Here is a 16164-nt window from a genome sequence, read left to right on the forward strand (position 1 = left end):
AGTCACTTCCCCGGTGTCCACATCCCAGGCGCCCTATGTACACCACTTCCATCACTGTTAGCGTCACCACTGTCGCCACGACGCGGCTTAGAACTCACTCCCTGAGCACAGGAGAGTGAAGGGTCCTTTAGTGAGCCTGCGGGGACCCAGCCTAGGACAGTTGGTGGCAGCCTCAGCTGCTTTGATGAGGTGCCTAAGGATATCCCCCGATCCAGCTTCCTTTAAGAGGCACAACTTTGTTCCTGGGAAAGTAACTCTGGGTTTCTGAATGTGACTCCCCACATGGAAACTAGGAAGTCTAGCCTGGGGGTCAGGAGCCCAGGCCCTGAGTCACACTGCTTGGTTCAGACCCTGCCCCACCACACCTGCTGGGAGACCTTGGGCAAGATACCGGAGGGCTCCACGTGGCAGTTTCCTCACCCGTGAAACGGGATGTCACCAGCCACGCTATCAGTCACGGCTACTGCGTGGGAAGGTTATTGGGAGCTCAGATTAGAGGAGGAGGCTCAGAGGTGGACAGGAGCCCAGGCAGCACAGCTCAGGACAGACACGCTGCACCCCTGCTGTGCAATGAGTGAGTGCCAGCTGTTTTCTCTCTTGAAAACACTGTTTACTCTTTCAGTTGCAGGAAGGGACAGCCCGGCTGGCCTAGCTTGGCTCAACATACCCACTTCCTGGCCGGGGGGGCTGGGTTGGCTCCTGGACTGACAGCTCTGCCAGACTGTGTCCCAGGGTGGGGAGGGAGGCCCCCAAATGAAACTGGGGTGCTGCTACCCAAAGAAAGGGGAAGAGTCTCTAGGCAGCCAACCAGTGCCCACAACACCCACCTCACTGGGTGGCTGGGGAGATGAAATGAGGTAACACACAGAATATAAAGTGCCGGACTCGGAAGCTGGGGGCTGTACTAAATGCTAGTGATGATGGATATTCTTCGCACTGGGAGGTGACCAGCTGGCTGACTTTTCCATTACATTGGGCCTGGTCTCTAGGACACGTACTTCTAGAATCAGCACATTCACTCGGCTCATTGCTGTGTTAAGCTAATTAGCTCAGCCTGCGGCAACCAAGGAGAAGGACAGATGAACTGGAACAAATAAATCAGGAAGGGAAGGGAAAAGTAGGAAGGGAAGCAAGGGAGTTCTGAGAGGAGGAAGAATAAGGGAATAAATATAATCATCTCCTTGTGGGAGGGGAAAAACCCACAGATTTGAGCCCAGAAGATCTGGATTGAGTCCAGGTGCTGTTATTTCTAACTGTGTCCCTGGACAAATTCAATTCCTTATCTTTAAATTGAGGTTCTTAATGCTTACCTCACAGGATTTGTGAGATGCCGTGTGAAAGTCAAATACTTCTCATTTATGGGTAGTAATGACACTTTGGATAAAAGCCACGAGCCATAATTTCACCACACTCCCCCAAAAATCTTAGTTGTCATTATGGTTCCCATTTAGGTATGACCACAAGCAGAATGTTCCCGAATCTAGGTTTTCTCTATGCATTCATTTTAGAGACTAGAGATGTTTGCGACATGAGGGTTTGCTTTTCCGATGCTTCTGCGCACTCCACGGGCATATCATGCAGGCGAGGATTAAGGGTGCAGGCCAGTAGGTGGCGGATAGGGCATTTCACGCAGTAACAATGGGAGCACAGATCGGTAAGCACCTTTCTGATGAAAATTTGGCAATATTTATTGAAACTCAAAATGGACTCATTCTTAGACCAGTATTTTTACTTCAAATAAATGATGCTGTAGAAACAGTAAATGGACACAGAAGCATGTAAGAGCATTCAATGCACCTTCCTTGCACAGGATCCAAACCCCTTCTTTTTTTTTTTTTTTAAGATTTTTTTGATGTTGACCATTCTTAAAGTCTTTATTGAATTTGTTACAATATTGCTTCTGGTGTTTTTTTTATGTTTTGGTTTTTGGTCACGAGGCATGTTGGATCCTAGCTCCCTGACCAGGGATTGAACTCAAACCCCCCGCATTGGAAGGCAAAGTCTTAACCACTGGACCACCAGGGAAGTCCCCCAACACCTTCTTATTCTGGGGTGCTCTCTCACTGTATAAATTTCGGTGGCATCAAGGCTCGAGCATGGCACCTACACCTGACTGGCCGAAAATTCCCACCTCAATCTTGCAGTCCTGAGGAAGCATCCAGCAGAGACCTCCCGGTTGCTGCCCTAGTGACAGCCTTGGCCACGCTCTCTGCAGCCAGCCTTCCCTTGGCTTCTACTGTCTCCTTCATCTGGCTCTTCAGCCTCCCTGTCCATGTTAGCAGCCAGCTGCTAACTCTGCTGCTTAAGTGACCCACGGTGAGCTAGACTGAGATTCCCACAGTGTCCTTCAGCCAGGGGCAGGGTAGACAAATTATGGTGCACCTGCAGTGTGGTCCTCTCGGGGGTCCATCTCCAGGAACTGATGTGGGAAGGTGATACATCATCAAATAACGTAAGCAAGTGGGAGATTCAAATGTATAAAACAATTTCATTACAATAGGAATAATAATAATATATATTAATATGTTATAGGAAAACAGAGCTGGGAGGCTAATAAACCAAGTAGTTAACATTGATTAGCTCAGAAGGCAGAGAATTTTGGAGAAGTCTTTCTATGTCATGAACTCTTTCTACTCTTGCCATGTTTGAGCTCTGGTTACTTTTTTTTTTTTGCGGTACGTGGGCCTCTCACTGTTGTGGCCTCTCCCGCTGCGGAGCGCAGGCTCCAGACGCGCAGGCTCAGCGGCCCTGGCTCACGGGCCCAGCCGCTCTGCAGCATGTGGGATCTTTCCGGACGGGGGCACGAACCCGCGTCCCCTGCATCAGCAGGCAGACTCTCAACCACTGCGCCACCAGGGAAGCCCGAGCTCTGGTTACTTTGCGATAGGTTTGTAACTAGAAAAAAAGAGATAACGCTATTTCTTTTTAAAGTAGGTGATGGTTGCATCACAGGCAGAATATGTGCTCCTGAAGACCTCAAATAACTTAAGAACTAACACAAGCCAAGACTAATCCTGAAAAAGAACAGCAGGTATTTCCGTTATCAGCTAAAGTGGTGTCACTGTGTGTCAAGAGCATAAACACAGTGTATACTGGCCCTTTAGCTTTGATGTTAGGGATTCGTTAAAGAGAGCCTTATTTAATTGATGCAATTTATATCATTTTGTTTCAAATTTACATGATTCAGATATGCATAAAATGAGCCCACCTGCCTCAGAGTTACAAAGCACAGACACGGCGTTCCTCCACCTGGCTGAGTATGAGGCCGAGACACGGTCACACAGAAAGAGCAATGAAGTGAAACGGAGTGATCTAGAGCTGGCTCTTTCTAATGATGGTGGAAAGCAGAGATCATTCAACTCGGCCCTCCCATCTCTTCGCTGACTGGGAGGGAACAGATGTGGCCGGCAGACAAGCTGAGTTTGGGCGTTGCTAACGAGGTCTCCCCACACCTCGAAATGCTGCTTTACCTTGAGATCTTCGACCAGTGGGGGAGGGGTCCACTTCTCGGCTGAGGCCTGCCGATGCTGCAGCTCCGGCTCGGCGGGGTACACGTGCCGCTCCATAAACTGCTTCAGCCGCTGACACAGCTCCCTGACTGGTGGGGAAAGGCCTTCTGGAGAGGAGACCAGAGCTCCCTTTGAGACATGAGCTGGGGAAGAGTCTGTCGAGGTGACATAACTCCTCATGCCTGGGGTCCTTGGCACGGACTGTGGTCTGGCCTGCGTGTGGTGGGACCTTGTTAACGGTTTGGTTGCTGGCATCTCCTTGAAGACCCGGAACCCTTCTTTGACTGCAAAATCCCATGCCAGGTTGGACATAAATTCAGTCAGCTTTTCAGTTTGTTCTGAAGTAGCCGAGCTTGCATGCCCTAAGCAGAGGCAAAGAAAACAAGTGAGTACCCCTCAAATAACCCTTAATAGTGATGCTAACATGTGACAGTATTGTTCTTCCATCAGCCGCTACTACACTTGCTGAGGACTTGACATGCACCAGACTCAGCACTAAGTGCTTGACATGCATTATTATTATTTTTGATCATTTTTTTTTTTTTTTTTTTTTTTGCGGTACGCGGGCCTCTCACTGTTGTGGCCTCTCCCGTTGCGGAGCACAGGCTCCGGACACGCAGGCTCAGTGGCCATGGCTCACGGGCCCAGCCGCTCCGCGGCATGTGGGATCTTCCTGGACTGGGGCACGAACCCGCATCCCCTGCATCGGCAGGCGGACTCTCAACCACTGCGCCACCAGGGAAGCCCCCACATGCATTATTATAGCTAATTGAATTCCTGGAGCTACACGACTGTTTTAATCCCCACTTTACAGACAAGGATCCAGATTTTAGGGAGGAGACATGCCCAAGCTTACATCAGTGGGCTGGGAGCAGAAGTTGGACTCTGTTGGCCTGCTCCCTGCTCTTTATCTCTTCTTTTCCTAAAGAAACTAAATTAAATTGGGAATTCCCCAAATCACTTCTGCTGTCACCTTGGGCTACAGGAAGCCCTGCCATGAAATTCCTAATAATAGTGTCACAGGAGACTGGATTAATGGCTAGTTCCTGGGCACCATTTTGTCTAGATCGACACTGTCATCAGCATCACAGAAGTCACTCTAGTCATGCTCTGTTTTTTTCTTTGCTTAATACACACATCAAGACTTTTTTAAGAAAAGATTTTTGAAAAAATGTAAATTAAGATGTAGTGTATATACATCCTCTTTAGAAAGTGTACAGTTCCGTGAGCTTAGTCAGGCAACCACTGCCACCATCAAGATCAGTACACATATTCCCATCATCCCCAAATGTCCATGGTGTCCCTCTGTAGTCAAACCTTTCCCCTTGCCCCCGGGGAACAACACTGATCTATGTTCCTGTAGTTTGTCTTTTCTAGAAGGTCATATAAATACATATGTCATATTCTTTTCAGTGTGGCTTCTTTCACTCAGTATATCTGGGATCCATCCATGTGTCTCCTTATACTGTGAATATTGCCTTTTTATAGTGGGATTTTTCAGTCAGCTCACCTGGATTATTTTTAGCATTTCCATGTTCTAAGGAGACTGTCTTCCTCATTTGCTTTGTATCAATAACTGGATCTTTGCAGAGGCCTATTTTACTTCTGGCTCCTGCCAATGGTCAAGTGCTAGTCCTCAAAAGAACCATTTTCATGCAGCTTTGGTTTTAAAGATATTATGCTATTCCTTACAAACTGGGAACCAGATCCATCTGCTACAGAGCAGAGGATGCAGCCCACTGGACCTCAGCAAGTCCTTACTTGGCACCTTCTGGGTACTGGGTATGGACCCAGGCCCTGAGGGGCCAGTTGGGAATCAGGTAACCCCCTTCCCTGAGTCACAGACTTACAGTGAGGGCCACTGAGCACGAGTGGGCTAGGCTACATTTTCCCCTCCTAACTCAGACTGTACAGGTCTCATCGAAGGGAAAGATATCCTCCACTTAACATTCATTGTTATTCATAGTGATTTTTTTTCTATTGCTTTCTTTGTTTCTATTTCATTTATTTCTGCTCTGATCTTTATGATTTCTTTCCTTCTACTAACTTTGGGTTTTGTTTGTTCTTCTTTCTCTAGTTCCTTTAGGTGTTAGATGATTTGAGATTTTTCTTGTTTCTTAAGGTAGGCTTGTATAGCTATAAACTTCCCTCTTAGAACTGCTTTTGCTGCATCCCGTAGGTTTTGGATTGTCGTCTTTTCATTGTCATTTGTCTCTAGGTATTTTTTTTATTTCCCTTTTGATTTCTTCAGTGATCTCTTGGTTATTTAGTAATGTATTGTTTAGCCTCCATGTGTTTGTGTTTTTTATGTTTTTTTCCCTGTAATTTATTTCTAATCTCATAAGAGTTGTGGTTGGAAAAGATCCTTGATATGATTTCAATTTTCTTAAATTTACTGAGGCTTGATTTGTGACCCAAGATGTGATCTATCCTGGAGAATGTTCCATGTGTACTTGAGAAGAAAGTGTAATCTGCTGTTTTTGGATGGAATGTCCTATAAATATCAATTAAATCTATCTGGTCTATTGTGTCATTTAAAGCTTCTGTTTCCTTATTTATTTTCATTTTGGATGATCTGTCCATTGGTGTAAGTGAGGTGTTAAAGTCCCCTACTATTATTGTGTGACTGTTGATTTCCTCTTTTATAGCTGTTAGCAGTTGCCTTATGTATTGAGGTGCTCCTGTGCTGGGTTCATATATATTTATAATGTTATATCTTCTTCTTGGATTGATCCCTTGATCGTTATGTAGTGTCCTTCTTTGTCTCTTGTAATAGTCTTTATTTTAAAGTCTATTTTGCCTGATATGAGAATTGCTACTCCACCTTTCTTTTGATTTTCATTTGCATGGAATATGATTTCCATCCCCTCACTTTCAGTCTGTATGTGTCCCTAGGTCTGAAGTGGGTCTCTTGTAGACAGCATATATATGGGTCTTGTTTTTGTATCCATTCAGTGAGCCTGTGTGTTTTGGTTGGAGCATTTAATCCATTCACATTTAAGGTAATTATTGATATGTATGTTCCTATTACCATTCTCTTAATTGTTTTGGGTTCGTTTTTGTAGGTCCTTTTCTTCTCTTATGTTTCCCACTTAGAGAAGTTCCTTTAGCATTTGTTGTAGAGCTGGTTTGGTGGTGCTGAATTCTCTTAGCTTTTGCTTGTCTGTAAAGCTTTTGATTTCTCCATCGAATCTGAATGAGATCCTTGCCGGGTAGAGTAATCTTGGTTATAGGTTCTTCCCTTTCATCACTTTAAATATATTGTGTCACTCCCTTCTGGCTTGTAGAGTTTCTGCTGAGAAATCAGGTGTTAACCTAATGGGAGTTCCCTTGTATGTTATTTGTCATTTTTCTCTTGTTGCTTTTAATAATTTTTCTTTGTCTTTAATTTTTGTCAATTTGATTACTATGTGTCTTGGAGTCTTTCTCCTTGGGTTTACCCTGCCTGGGACTCTCTGTGCTTCCTGGACTTGGGTGGCTATTTCCTTTCCCATGTTAGGGAGGTTTTGACTATAATCTCTTCAGATATTTTCTAGGGTCCTTTCTCCCTCTCTTCTCCTTCTGGGAGCCCTATAATGTGAATGTTGGTGTTTAATGTTGTCCCAGAGGTCTCTTAGGCTGCCTTCATTTCTTTGCATTCTTTTTCCTTTATTCTGTTCCGTGACAGTAAATTCCACCATTCCATCTTCCAGGTCACTTATCTGTTCTTCTGCCTCAGTTATTCTGCTATTGATCCTTTCTAGTGTATTTTTCATTTCAGTTATTGTATTGTTCATCTCTGTTTGTTCTTCAGTTCTTCTAGGTGTTTGTTCTTTAATTCTTCTGGGTCTTTGCTGAACATTTCTCACATCTTCTTGATCTTTGCCTCCATTCTTTTTCCAAGGTCCTGGATCATCTTCACTATCATTATTCTGAATTCTTTTTCTGGAAGGTTGCCTATCTCCACTTCATTTAGTTGTTTTTCTGGGGTTTTATCTTGTTCCTTCACCTGGTACATAGTCCTCTACCTTTTCACTTTGTCTGTCTTTCTGTGAATGTGGTTTTTGTTCCACAGGCTGCAGGATTATAGTTCTTCTTGCTTCTGCTGTCTGCCCTCTGGTGGATGAGGCTATCTAAGAGGCTTGTGCCAGCTTCCTGATGGGAGAGAATGGTGGTAGGTAGAGCTGGGTGTTGCTCTAGTGGGCAGAGCTCAGTAAAACTTTAATCCTCTTGTCTGTTGATGGATGGGGCTGAGTTCCTTCCCTATTGGTTATTTGGCCTGAGGTGACCCAGCACTGGCGCCTACAGGCACTTTGGTGGGGCTAAGGGCAGACTCTGGGAGGGCTCCTGCCAAGGAATACTTCTTCTGCCAGTGTCCTTGTCCCCGTGGTGAGCCACAGCCACAGCCACACACACACACACACACACACACACACACACACACACACACCCGCCTCTGCAGGAGACCCTCCAACACTAGCAGGTAGGTCTGGTTCAGTCTCCCATGGGGTCACTGCTCCTTCCCCCTGGGTCCTGATACGCACACTACTTTGTGTGTGCCCTCCAAGAGTGCAGTCTCTGTTTCCCCCAGTCCTGTCAAAGTCCTACAATCAAATCCCACTAGCCTTCAAAGTCTGACTCTCTGGGAATTCCTCCTTCCATTGCCAGACCCCCAAGTTGGGAAGCCTGATGTGGGGCTCAGAACCTTCACTCCAGTGGGTGGACTTCTGTGATATAAGTGTTCTCCAGTTTGTGACTCACCCACCCAGCAGTTATGGGATTTGATTTTATTGTGATAGCGCCTCTCCTACCATCTCACTGCAACTTCTCCTTTGTCTTTGGATGTGGGGTATCTTTTTTGGTGAGTTCCAATGTCTTCCTGTCGATGATTGTTCAGCAGTTAGTTGCGATTCTGGTGCTCTCGCGAGAGGGAGTGAGCACGCGTCCTTCTGCTCCACCATCTTGAACCAATCCTCGATTTTTTTTCTAACAGAGGGTACAAAGTGTTTTCTTAATTTTCATCTCCTTAATAGGATCTCACTCTCAGAGGACTGCTTTGTCTCTTGGAAGGTCACTTGTATGAGCTTGGGTTGACTTAAAGCTATCACTTCCGATGTATTTTCCCAAATGTAATCCCAGCAGAAAAGACCACATCCATGACGTCTTCCTAAATTGCAGCCACCAGCACTTTTTCCTTTCTAGAATTTCAACAGCCATCTACAAGAAACCTACACTTCAGTAACCACTTCTTAATGAAGGAAAGGGATACTTGGGGTCAGCTGGTACAGACTGTAAATCAGCCCCCAGGCTCTGGTCACTGTTGTCCCTCTGCCAGCCTAAGGATGAGCCCAAATCTCCTGTGATGCCATCACAGAGAGAATGCCTGTGAACCACATTGTTCTTCTCCAAAACCCCCTTTCCCAGGGTGATACCAAGTATCTCAACTGTTAAAAATAAAAAGACTTTAACAGCTAATTAAGAAGACAAATGTGCAGAAATAATACTTGTGTTCAAAGAGTTGAGTTTTTTGTTTCCCTAATCAAATGATTTTATCCTATTCTTTAAAAAAAACAGACTTCACTGTTTTTACATAAGAAAACTAAGGCACTTCCTCAGTACGTCTGCTGGCCCTCCAGGTAGGAGGGAAGGGAGAGCACAATCAAGATCAGGGGAACAGAGGCCTGAAAGGACAGCACATCTGTTTTTCCATGTGGTGGCAAACATGTGGCGTGTTTTGCCTCTGAGGCCAAGACAAGCTTGAGGCCAAGCCAGCGGCTCACAGGATCTTGGAAACTGTCAAAGGGCTTCCTGACAGGCAACTTGAGGACAATCTGGCGAAGTTTACTGGTGTAGAGATTCTAGAATGAATAATTCTGTTTTAAAAACTCAGATATAATTGACATAATGGGCAAAATCGATCCAGCTATCCCCAGCCACTGGAGCAGAACCCAGCAAGAACTTGGCTGCCCACTAGGAAATGCCCACAGGCAATCAGGCCTGCACATCACTGTTTGGACTCAGCAGCCATTCTGTTTAATTAAATGTTTCTGGTTACCTTTCACTGTAAAACTGTAACAAAAATCGGGAAATACCGGCTTAGAGCTGAGACTCTCCAAAAGAAGAGAAAATATCATTTCCAGGAATTACTGCTTATTGAGATCACGGAGGGTTAAACTAGAAATTCTCTGCACGCTGATTTTTCTCTGGAAGAATCAAAACCTTCTATTGCCATTACCACCTGGCATAGTACCTGGCCTAGGAGAGGCTCTTGTGAGTGAATGGATGGTCAATTCCCCTATTGCAACTGCCTTTCTCAGAAGATTCTGGCACCCTGGCTGAGAGCGACATGCTGCCAGAAAGCCTCGGGTATTGATGACCACGAAGCTGAGATGTCCCCATAGTGTACTAGCAAACCCACTGCTGGGCTTCTTTCTATGCACCTTTTAAGTTTTCATCTCGGAAAATTTCAAAGACAAACAAAACTAGACAGAAGAATACAATGAACCTACAGGTTTCTACCACTCAGCTTCAACAATCGTCAAAGCATGGCCAAGCCTATTTCACCCTCTGCCCTCCCCACCCCCACTGCCCTGGATTTTGCTAAAGTAAATCCCAAACACCACATCATTTTATTTATAAACATTTCATTTATGTCTAAAAACAAAGACTTAAAAACACCCACAGCAATACCATTATGACACTTAAACAACAGTTAACTATGACTCCTTAGTATCATCAACTCTCCAGTCAGAATTCATTTTTCACTGACTGTCTCAAAAATTTTTTTTCAGAAAATTTCTTTTTTCAAACAGGGATCTGAATAAGGTCCAAATACTATTTTTGGCTAATGTATCTTTTAAGTCCCGTTCAATCTATAGGTTCCCTTTTCAACATCTTTTCCCCTTTTTTATCTGTTGAAGAAACTGAATTGTTTGCCCTGTGAAGTTTCCCAGAATCTGGATTTTTGTGACTGGCTCTGCCTCAACGGTGCTGTTGAATGTGCTCTGCTGAACCCTCTGTTCCCTGTAAGTTGGTGGCTGGCACTCGAGTCTTGGTCAAATCCAGGTTCAACTTCTGAGGGCAGCATCAGGAGGTATGTAATGTCTGACTGCCTCTCTCGATTTCAGCACCATTAATGCTTATTTTCCAGATGCATTCATGTAGTAGGGGTGGCAAATTGGTGACACACTAATTCTATCATTGGGTCCAGGATGCTTCTCTAAAGAGAAACTTTCTCTCATCAATCATTTGGTTAGCCTGATGTGTAATTTGTATAGGAAAGGCAGGATAAATGCTTGACTCTCTTCCCTTTATTTACTAATTTTCAGAGTAATGGGTTGCTTCCCTGCCAACCTCCAAAGTCACCAGTGAGACACTGTCTCTTTGTTTTAGTATCTCTCTTTACTCATGGATTTAAATATATTTGATGTGTTTCATCCATTTCAGCTATCATCATACTGGTGCTCAAAGTTTCCTGCCATTAGCAAGTGGAAGCCTATTCAAGTTGACTCCTGAGACCTTTAGATATGACCCTCTTAATCTTCAACAACCTCCTTGCTTTCTGGTACAGCAAGATGTTCCAGGTTCATCTTGTGGATATTCTGGCCTAGACCTGAAATCAGCCACTTTCTCCAAGGAGTCCTGGTTCCTTTTGGTGAGAATGGAATTTATAGATTAAAATGTGGGTAATTAGGGGTACTTAATGCTATTGGCTTAGTCACTATTTCTAGGTCTTTTGGGTAGATTCTAACTGCTTGCTTTCTACTTGCCTTCCTTCTACATAGGAAACAAACTTTAATCTGTCTTTCTACTTTCTTAAATAATTTAGGATATAGATTATTTCAATTTCTACCCTATAGAATTTAGAATTAAAACTAATAACATTGTGCCATCCTCACATATATATATGAACACTCCATAGGTGACATATATATATATATATATATCAAACCATCAGTTCTAAGTAGCCAGACTTAACTTTTCTTCTCAAAAGTTCAAACTTAAAAGATACAGTCTAGAAAACACTGGTTAAATAAAGTATTTTACCATATATTTAAAAGCACCATCAAAGAAAATACGGTCATCTTTTCTTCTACAATCCTCTTACTGGGCAATTTGGCAACATTTACAAAATTGTTAAATGCACATACTTTTAACCCAGAAATCCTAACTCTGGGAATTTATCCTTCAGATATAGTCACATGTGTGTGAGAAAGGATGTCCACCAACCACTATTTGTGATTGCAAAAATCTGCAAACAATCCAAAGATACATCAATAGGGGAACTGGTTAAATACATTACAGTATATCCATACAGTGGAATGTACTATAGAAATCAAAAAGAATGATGTAAGTCTGTACATATTCACATGGAAAGGTCTCAATGAAATATTGTTAAGTGGAAAAAAATAAGGAGTTTGCCTTACATAGTTATAGTAATATCTAGTAACTATATAGTAAGTTATAGTTACATATATATGGTAATCATATATATACACACACACACAAATATTTCATAGAAATTCTTAAGCATAAAAAATTTTTAAATCAAGGTACTGAAAAATACCTGTAAGATGATCACATTTTTATAAAACTTGGAGAGAGAGAGAGAGAGGGAGAGGTGACAGATACACAGAAAAACTGGGGGACCCAAAAACCCTTAACAGTAGTTTCATCTTTGAGGAATGGTGCTGAGAAGAATGGAAAATAATTTTATATTCTTCTATATGGTTGAATTCTTATCACGTATGTTTTTACTTTAAAAATTTTTGTGCCTTATTTTAATAACTTAAAATTTTAAAATACTGATATTAAAAATATATATATATATGATATACACTTAATGACAAATGGTTGAATTAACTGAATCTTGTAGTTCGGTCACGAGAGGGTTTCAGGGATAGAAGCCCCTTGTCTGTGACTCACACCCCGAGGCCAGCTCTCCCAGGCCCCCCTTACCTGTGAGTGAGCGCTTGTAGACTCCCTGCAGGATTGCGGCAACGCGGAAAAAGGAGAAAGCCATGTAGAAGTTCCAGTTCTCAGTGGGACGGATCCTCATGTGAAGACAGTACATCCTGAAATACTCCTCTGCAGTAGGGATTCCCAGCTCAGTCAGATCACTGTCACTCAAACCTGAAGCGACAGACCCAGGACTAGGCAAAAACCCCATGCTCCCCTGTGGCTCCAAGTACTGAATTATGAAAATCACTTTGTCCCTTGGAAATTAGCTTCACAACTAGTTCAAAGGCTTATAGCTCATCATTTCAAGATGTCTGGAATCCAGGCATGAAGCCGTTATTCACAATTTGGCTCTTAAAAGTTTCAGACTAAATTGGCAGTAAAGGAAGGAAAGAGGGGCCTCCAATTCCATCTGGGCCACAGTTCAGGGTGGATGCATATTATTTTCTACCAGTCATTTGATTAAAAAAATAGTATTCAAAGAAGATCTCGCCAAATTATGAAAAAGATAACTGCAACAAATAAAAAATCTTACCTATTTCCTTCATTGGTAACATTTTGATGGTTTAGAAGCATGTAATATGTTCTGTTCCAATAATTTATCCTATGAGTATAACTTATATACAGGCAAAGATATTACTACACAGATATTCACTGCCTTTTCTTGTGGAAGCACAGGGAAGGTAATACTTTAGAAAAAACAAAAACTGGAAACAAATATCCAAATAGGAATCGAACCAAATGCCTTATTAAGTTAATTCTATAACAATGAGATCCTACACTGTCATTAAAAACGATGCTGTGGGAGAAATACTCAATACCTGAATTTCACGAAGCAGCCCAATCACAAACTGTTTCAGCACAGTTTGCCCAAAAGCTTTGAGAAGAGCGCGGGCTCCATCCCTCACTCCCCCAGCGGCAGTTCCTACCTGGCTGAATGGGAAAGCTGGATGGCAGGTAGTGGGCCAGGCAGCTGGAGGCCACATCGGCAAGGGGGTCGCCTAAGGTCGAGAGTTCCCAGTCAAGGACGGCAAGCACCTCGGCCGTTTCCGGATGGAACAGCAGGTTGTCCAGCCTGCAGGAGCCACAGAAGGGATGGAGACAGCGCTAAGAAAACTGACCGCTAGGGTGTATTCTGTGCTGGGCGTCTTCTGCTGACCCCTTCAGAAGCGCTCCCCACCCCTCCCATGTGCCCGGGAGCCTGCGTGGGCTGCATCCACCAGCTCCCTTGCCCTTTGGCTCAGCTGGGAGCAGCAAACGGGACACCAGCAGACAATGGGAAGGGGGCCTGCACATTAATTTCCCACCCCCCTCTCAGCAGATAGCTGAGGGACAGCTGTATTCCTCTCCTGTGGCCCTCGCCACATCGAGACCATGTCTGGGTTCTGGTAATTACTCCTTCCCGAGATGGTTTTAAAACAGGTCTGCAGTTTTTTGACCCTCCTACCACAAAAGAAAGAGTCTAAACCTTCACCCCTGGAAGCATCTCACTTCTAACAATTATAATACAGGTGGAAGTGGTGCTGAGTGACTCCTGAGACACGGACAGAAAAGGTGATCAGCTCCCCCGGCCCTCTCCCCTCAGAACACACACCTCTGCAACCGTGAGCCACTAGGTAAGAAGTCCAGCTGGAAGCTGCCATACTGGAAAGACCAGGTGGGAAACCACAGAGACCCAGAGAGAGGCTCAGGGAGCCCAGCTCTCCTCTGCCCTGGTGCAGGTGTGAGCGAGCCTTCGGGTGATTCCAGCCCCCGCCTGAGCCCCACCTCAGTGGCACAAACAAGCCATCCTGTCCCAGACTGCAGACTCAGGAGTAAGATCATTGCTGTCGCTGTTGACAGCCACGCAGCTCTGGAGTTGTTGTTAGAACTGAAGCCCGTGCTTGTACCTTCGGACCCGGGGGGGGGGTACTAACTCCTGCTGTTGCACAGGCCAGGCCCCCCATCACAGAGAATCATCTGGCCCCAAACGTCAGTAGTGCCAAAGCTGAGAAACCCTGCCTTAAAGGCCACGCACAGGGAGAGCCCGTGTACTGGATAATTGTCAACTGTAAACTGGGGCGAGACCAGCTGCTTAATTTCCCCTTCAAATACCCTTGCCATCACTTTCCACAGCTAAGTATCAGCCCTCCTCATGCCCAGTCGACCTGAAGTCCCCGTGCACCACTGTGGTCTGCTGCTGCCTGGGAAGGTGGAGGGGCAGCCACTCGATGAGCCTCTCCATTGGCGGGATGGTGCTGGTCTCCGAGGCTCGATACCGCTTGATCCACGTTTGTACCTGGCGTGCAACATAGTCCCCTGAGGGAAAGAGGGTTCGAACACGGCGTGCTGTCTCAGCAACCTCCAGAGGTTTCGAAGATCAACCAGTGTGATGAAACCCTTGGTAACGTCTGAGGCACCTTCTTCCCGTGAGTAGAGAATGTCCCACACGATGTTCCTGCCCCCTCAACCTAGAAGCCACTGCTGTTTTATCTTGGCTGGATCTGTGTGATCTGGGCATTGTTCCCAGCCACACAGCCTCCGAGCCTGATCCCCGGCCCTCTCAGATCCTATGAGCCTCCTAACAGCCTTTAATAAATCCCTTCTTGGCTAAAGGACAGTGATTGGCTAAGAGCATAGGCTCTGGGGTGGATGGATGGTCTGGGTTTGGTTCCCAGATCTGCTATTCTCTGTGTGATCTCAGGCGGGTTACTTTACCTTTCTATGCCTTTGTTTCCTCGTTGATGAGATGGCCCTCACAGAGTTGTTGGGAGGATAAAATATGTAAAGCCCCTGCAAATGTTCCTGGCATGTAGTAAGTACAACACGAGTATTTGCTATTATTCAGTTGTTTGCTACCAGAGTTACCACAGTTGAGGAACTTGCAAGTTATATCTGGGACCACAAACTGGAGGGAGTTCTCGAGTTGCCTGGCTCACAGTTAAGCTTTTCAACTAATTTAAGCTCTCTAAGCCTCCATTGCTTCATCTGTACAATGAGGGTACTGCCACCTATATTCCCTAGGACCACTGTGAAGGCCAAATGAAGTCCATATATAATATGCCAAACACAGAAGGCTGCTCAATGAATAATGAGCATTATTACTGTCACTGTTATTAGCTGTCAATTGACAATTATTGTCACTATTAAAACAATTCATAATTAATAACACATCACACCACTAGCTCTAAGTCAAGCCCTCACCCCTCATCGGAGAGAAAAATGTTCCCCAGAAGCTTGAAGACAAGGATAGAGAGACTGGGCTCCTTCTGTGGAGTCCACTGCACACTCAGACACCTGTCCTTCGGAGGACCCAGCAGGGCTGGATGAGAGGTGAGGTCAAAATCCACAGGAATTTGACCCCAAACAGATCAAGCCTTTAGGACTAACTTCCAGTTTTCAGAATTATAGGAAGTAGAAGACAGCAGTAAATGAAACCATAAGGTAACAATCAAAACAAATCTATAATATACTTACCTGGTCCCTTAAAAAATTCATTAAAAAAAAAAAAAACAGTGAGGGGACTGTTCTAGATTCCTCGATCGGATCCCAATTTGGAAAACCAACCAAAAAAACTCACTTATAAAAGATGTAAGGGGGGTAATGAGGAAATCTGAATATGGACTGGGTTTTATATATTCTGGGAAAAGGGTAAATTTCCTTGGATGTGATAATGGTGCTGGGAGATGTCCTTACTATTAGGAAATGTAGGAAATGCGTACTGAAGCTCTTAGGAGTC

General features: G+C 44.5%; 1 protein-coding gene and 2 long non-coding RNA genes across 9 annotated transcripts in view; 2 read left to right on the forward strand and 1 right to left on the reverse strand.

The window, feature by feature from the left end:
- Positions 1–10573, forward strand: part of LOC136792662 (uncharacterized) — a 45042-nt gene extending 34469 nt beyond the window's left edge. For both annotated transcript variants that reach the window (XR_010836764.1, XR_010836765.1), the window contains exons 5-6: positions 3188–3894; positions 10409–10573. This is a non-coding gene — a long non-coding RNA (uncharacterized lncRNA). The remainder of the gene's footprint in view (positions 1–3187; positions 3895–10408) is intronic.
- ACAD10 (acyl-CoA dehydrogenase family member 10) overlaps positions 1664–16164 on the reverse strand; it is a 68389-nt gene continuing 53888 nt past the window's right edge. For all 6 annotated transcript variants that reach the window (XM_067014725.1, XM_067014722.1, XM_067014723.1 and 3 more), the window contains 4 exons: positions 14594–14744; positions 13376–13521; positions 12447–12620; positions 1664–3871 (listed from right to left, as the gene is read on the reverse strand). In XM_067014725.1, the coding sequence (XP_066870826.1) occupies positions 3159–3871; positions 12447–12620; positions 13376–13521; positions 14594–14744 (1184 nt within the window). In that variant the 3' untranslated portion in view covers positions 1664–3158. The remainder of the gene's footprint in view (positions 3872–12446; positions 12621–13375; positions 13522–14593; positions 14745–16164) is intronic.
- LOC136792663 (uncharacterized) lies at positions 10942–14867 on the forward strand. Its single transcript, XR_010836767.1, has 3 exons — positions 10942–11142; positions 13958–14062; positions 14562–14867. It is a non-coding gene; the product is annotated as an uncharacterized lncRNA (long non-coding RNA).

The sequence above is a fragment of the Kogia breviceps genome, chromosome 15, assembly GCF_026419965.1.
Source record: "Kogia breviceps isolate mKogBre1 chromosome 15, mKogBre1 haplotype 1, whole genome shotgun sequence".
In the NCBI taxonomy this organism is placed as follows: Eukaryota; Metazoa; Chordata; class Mammalia; order Artiodactyla; family Physeteridae; genus Kogia; species Kogia breviceps.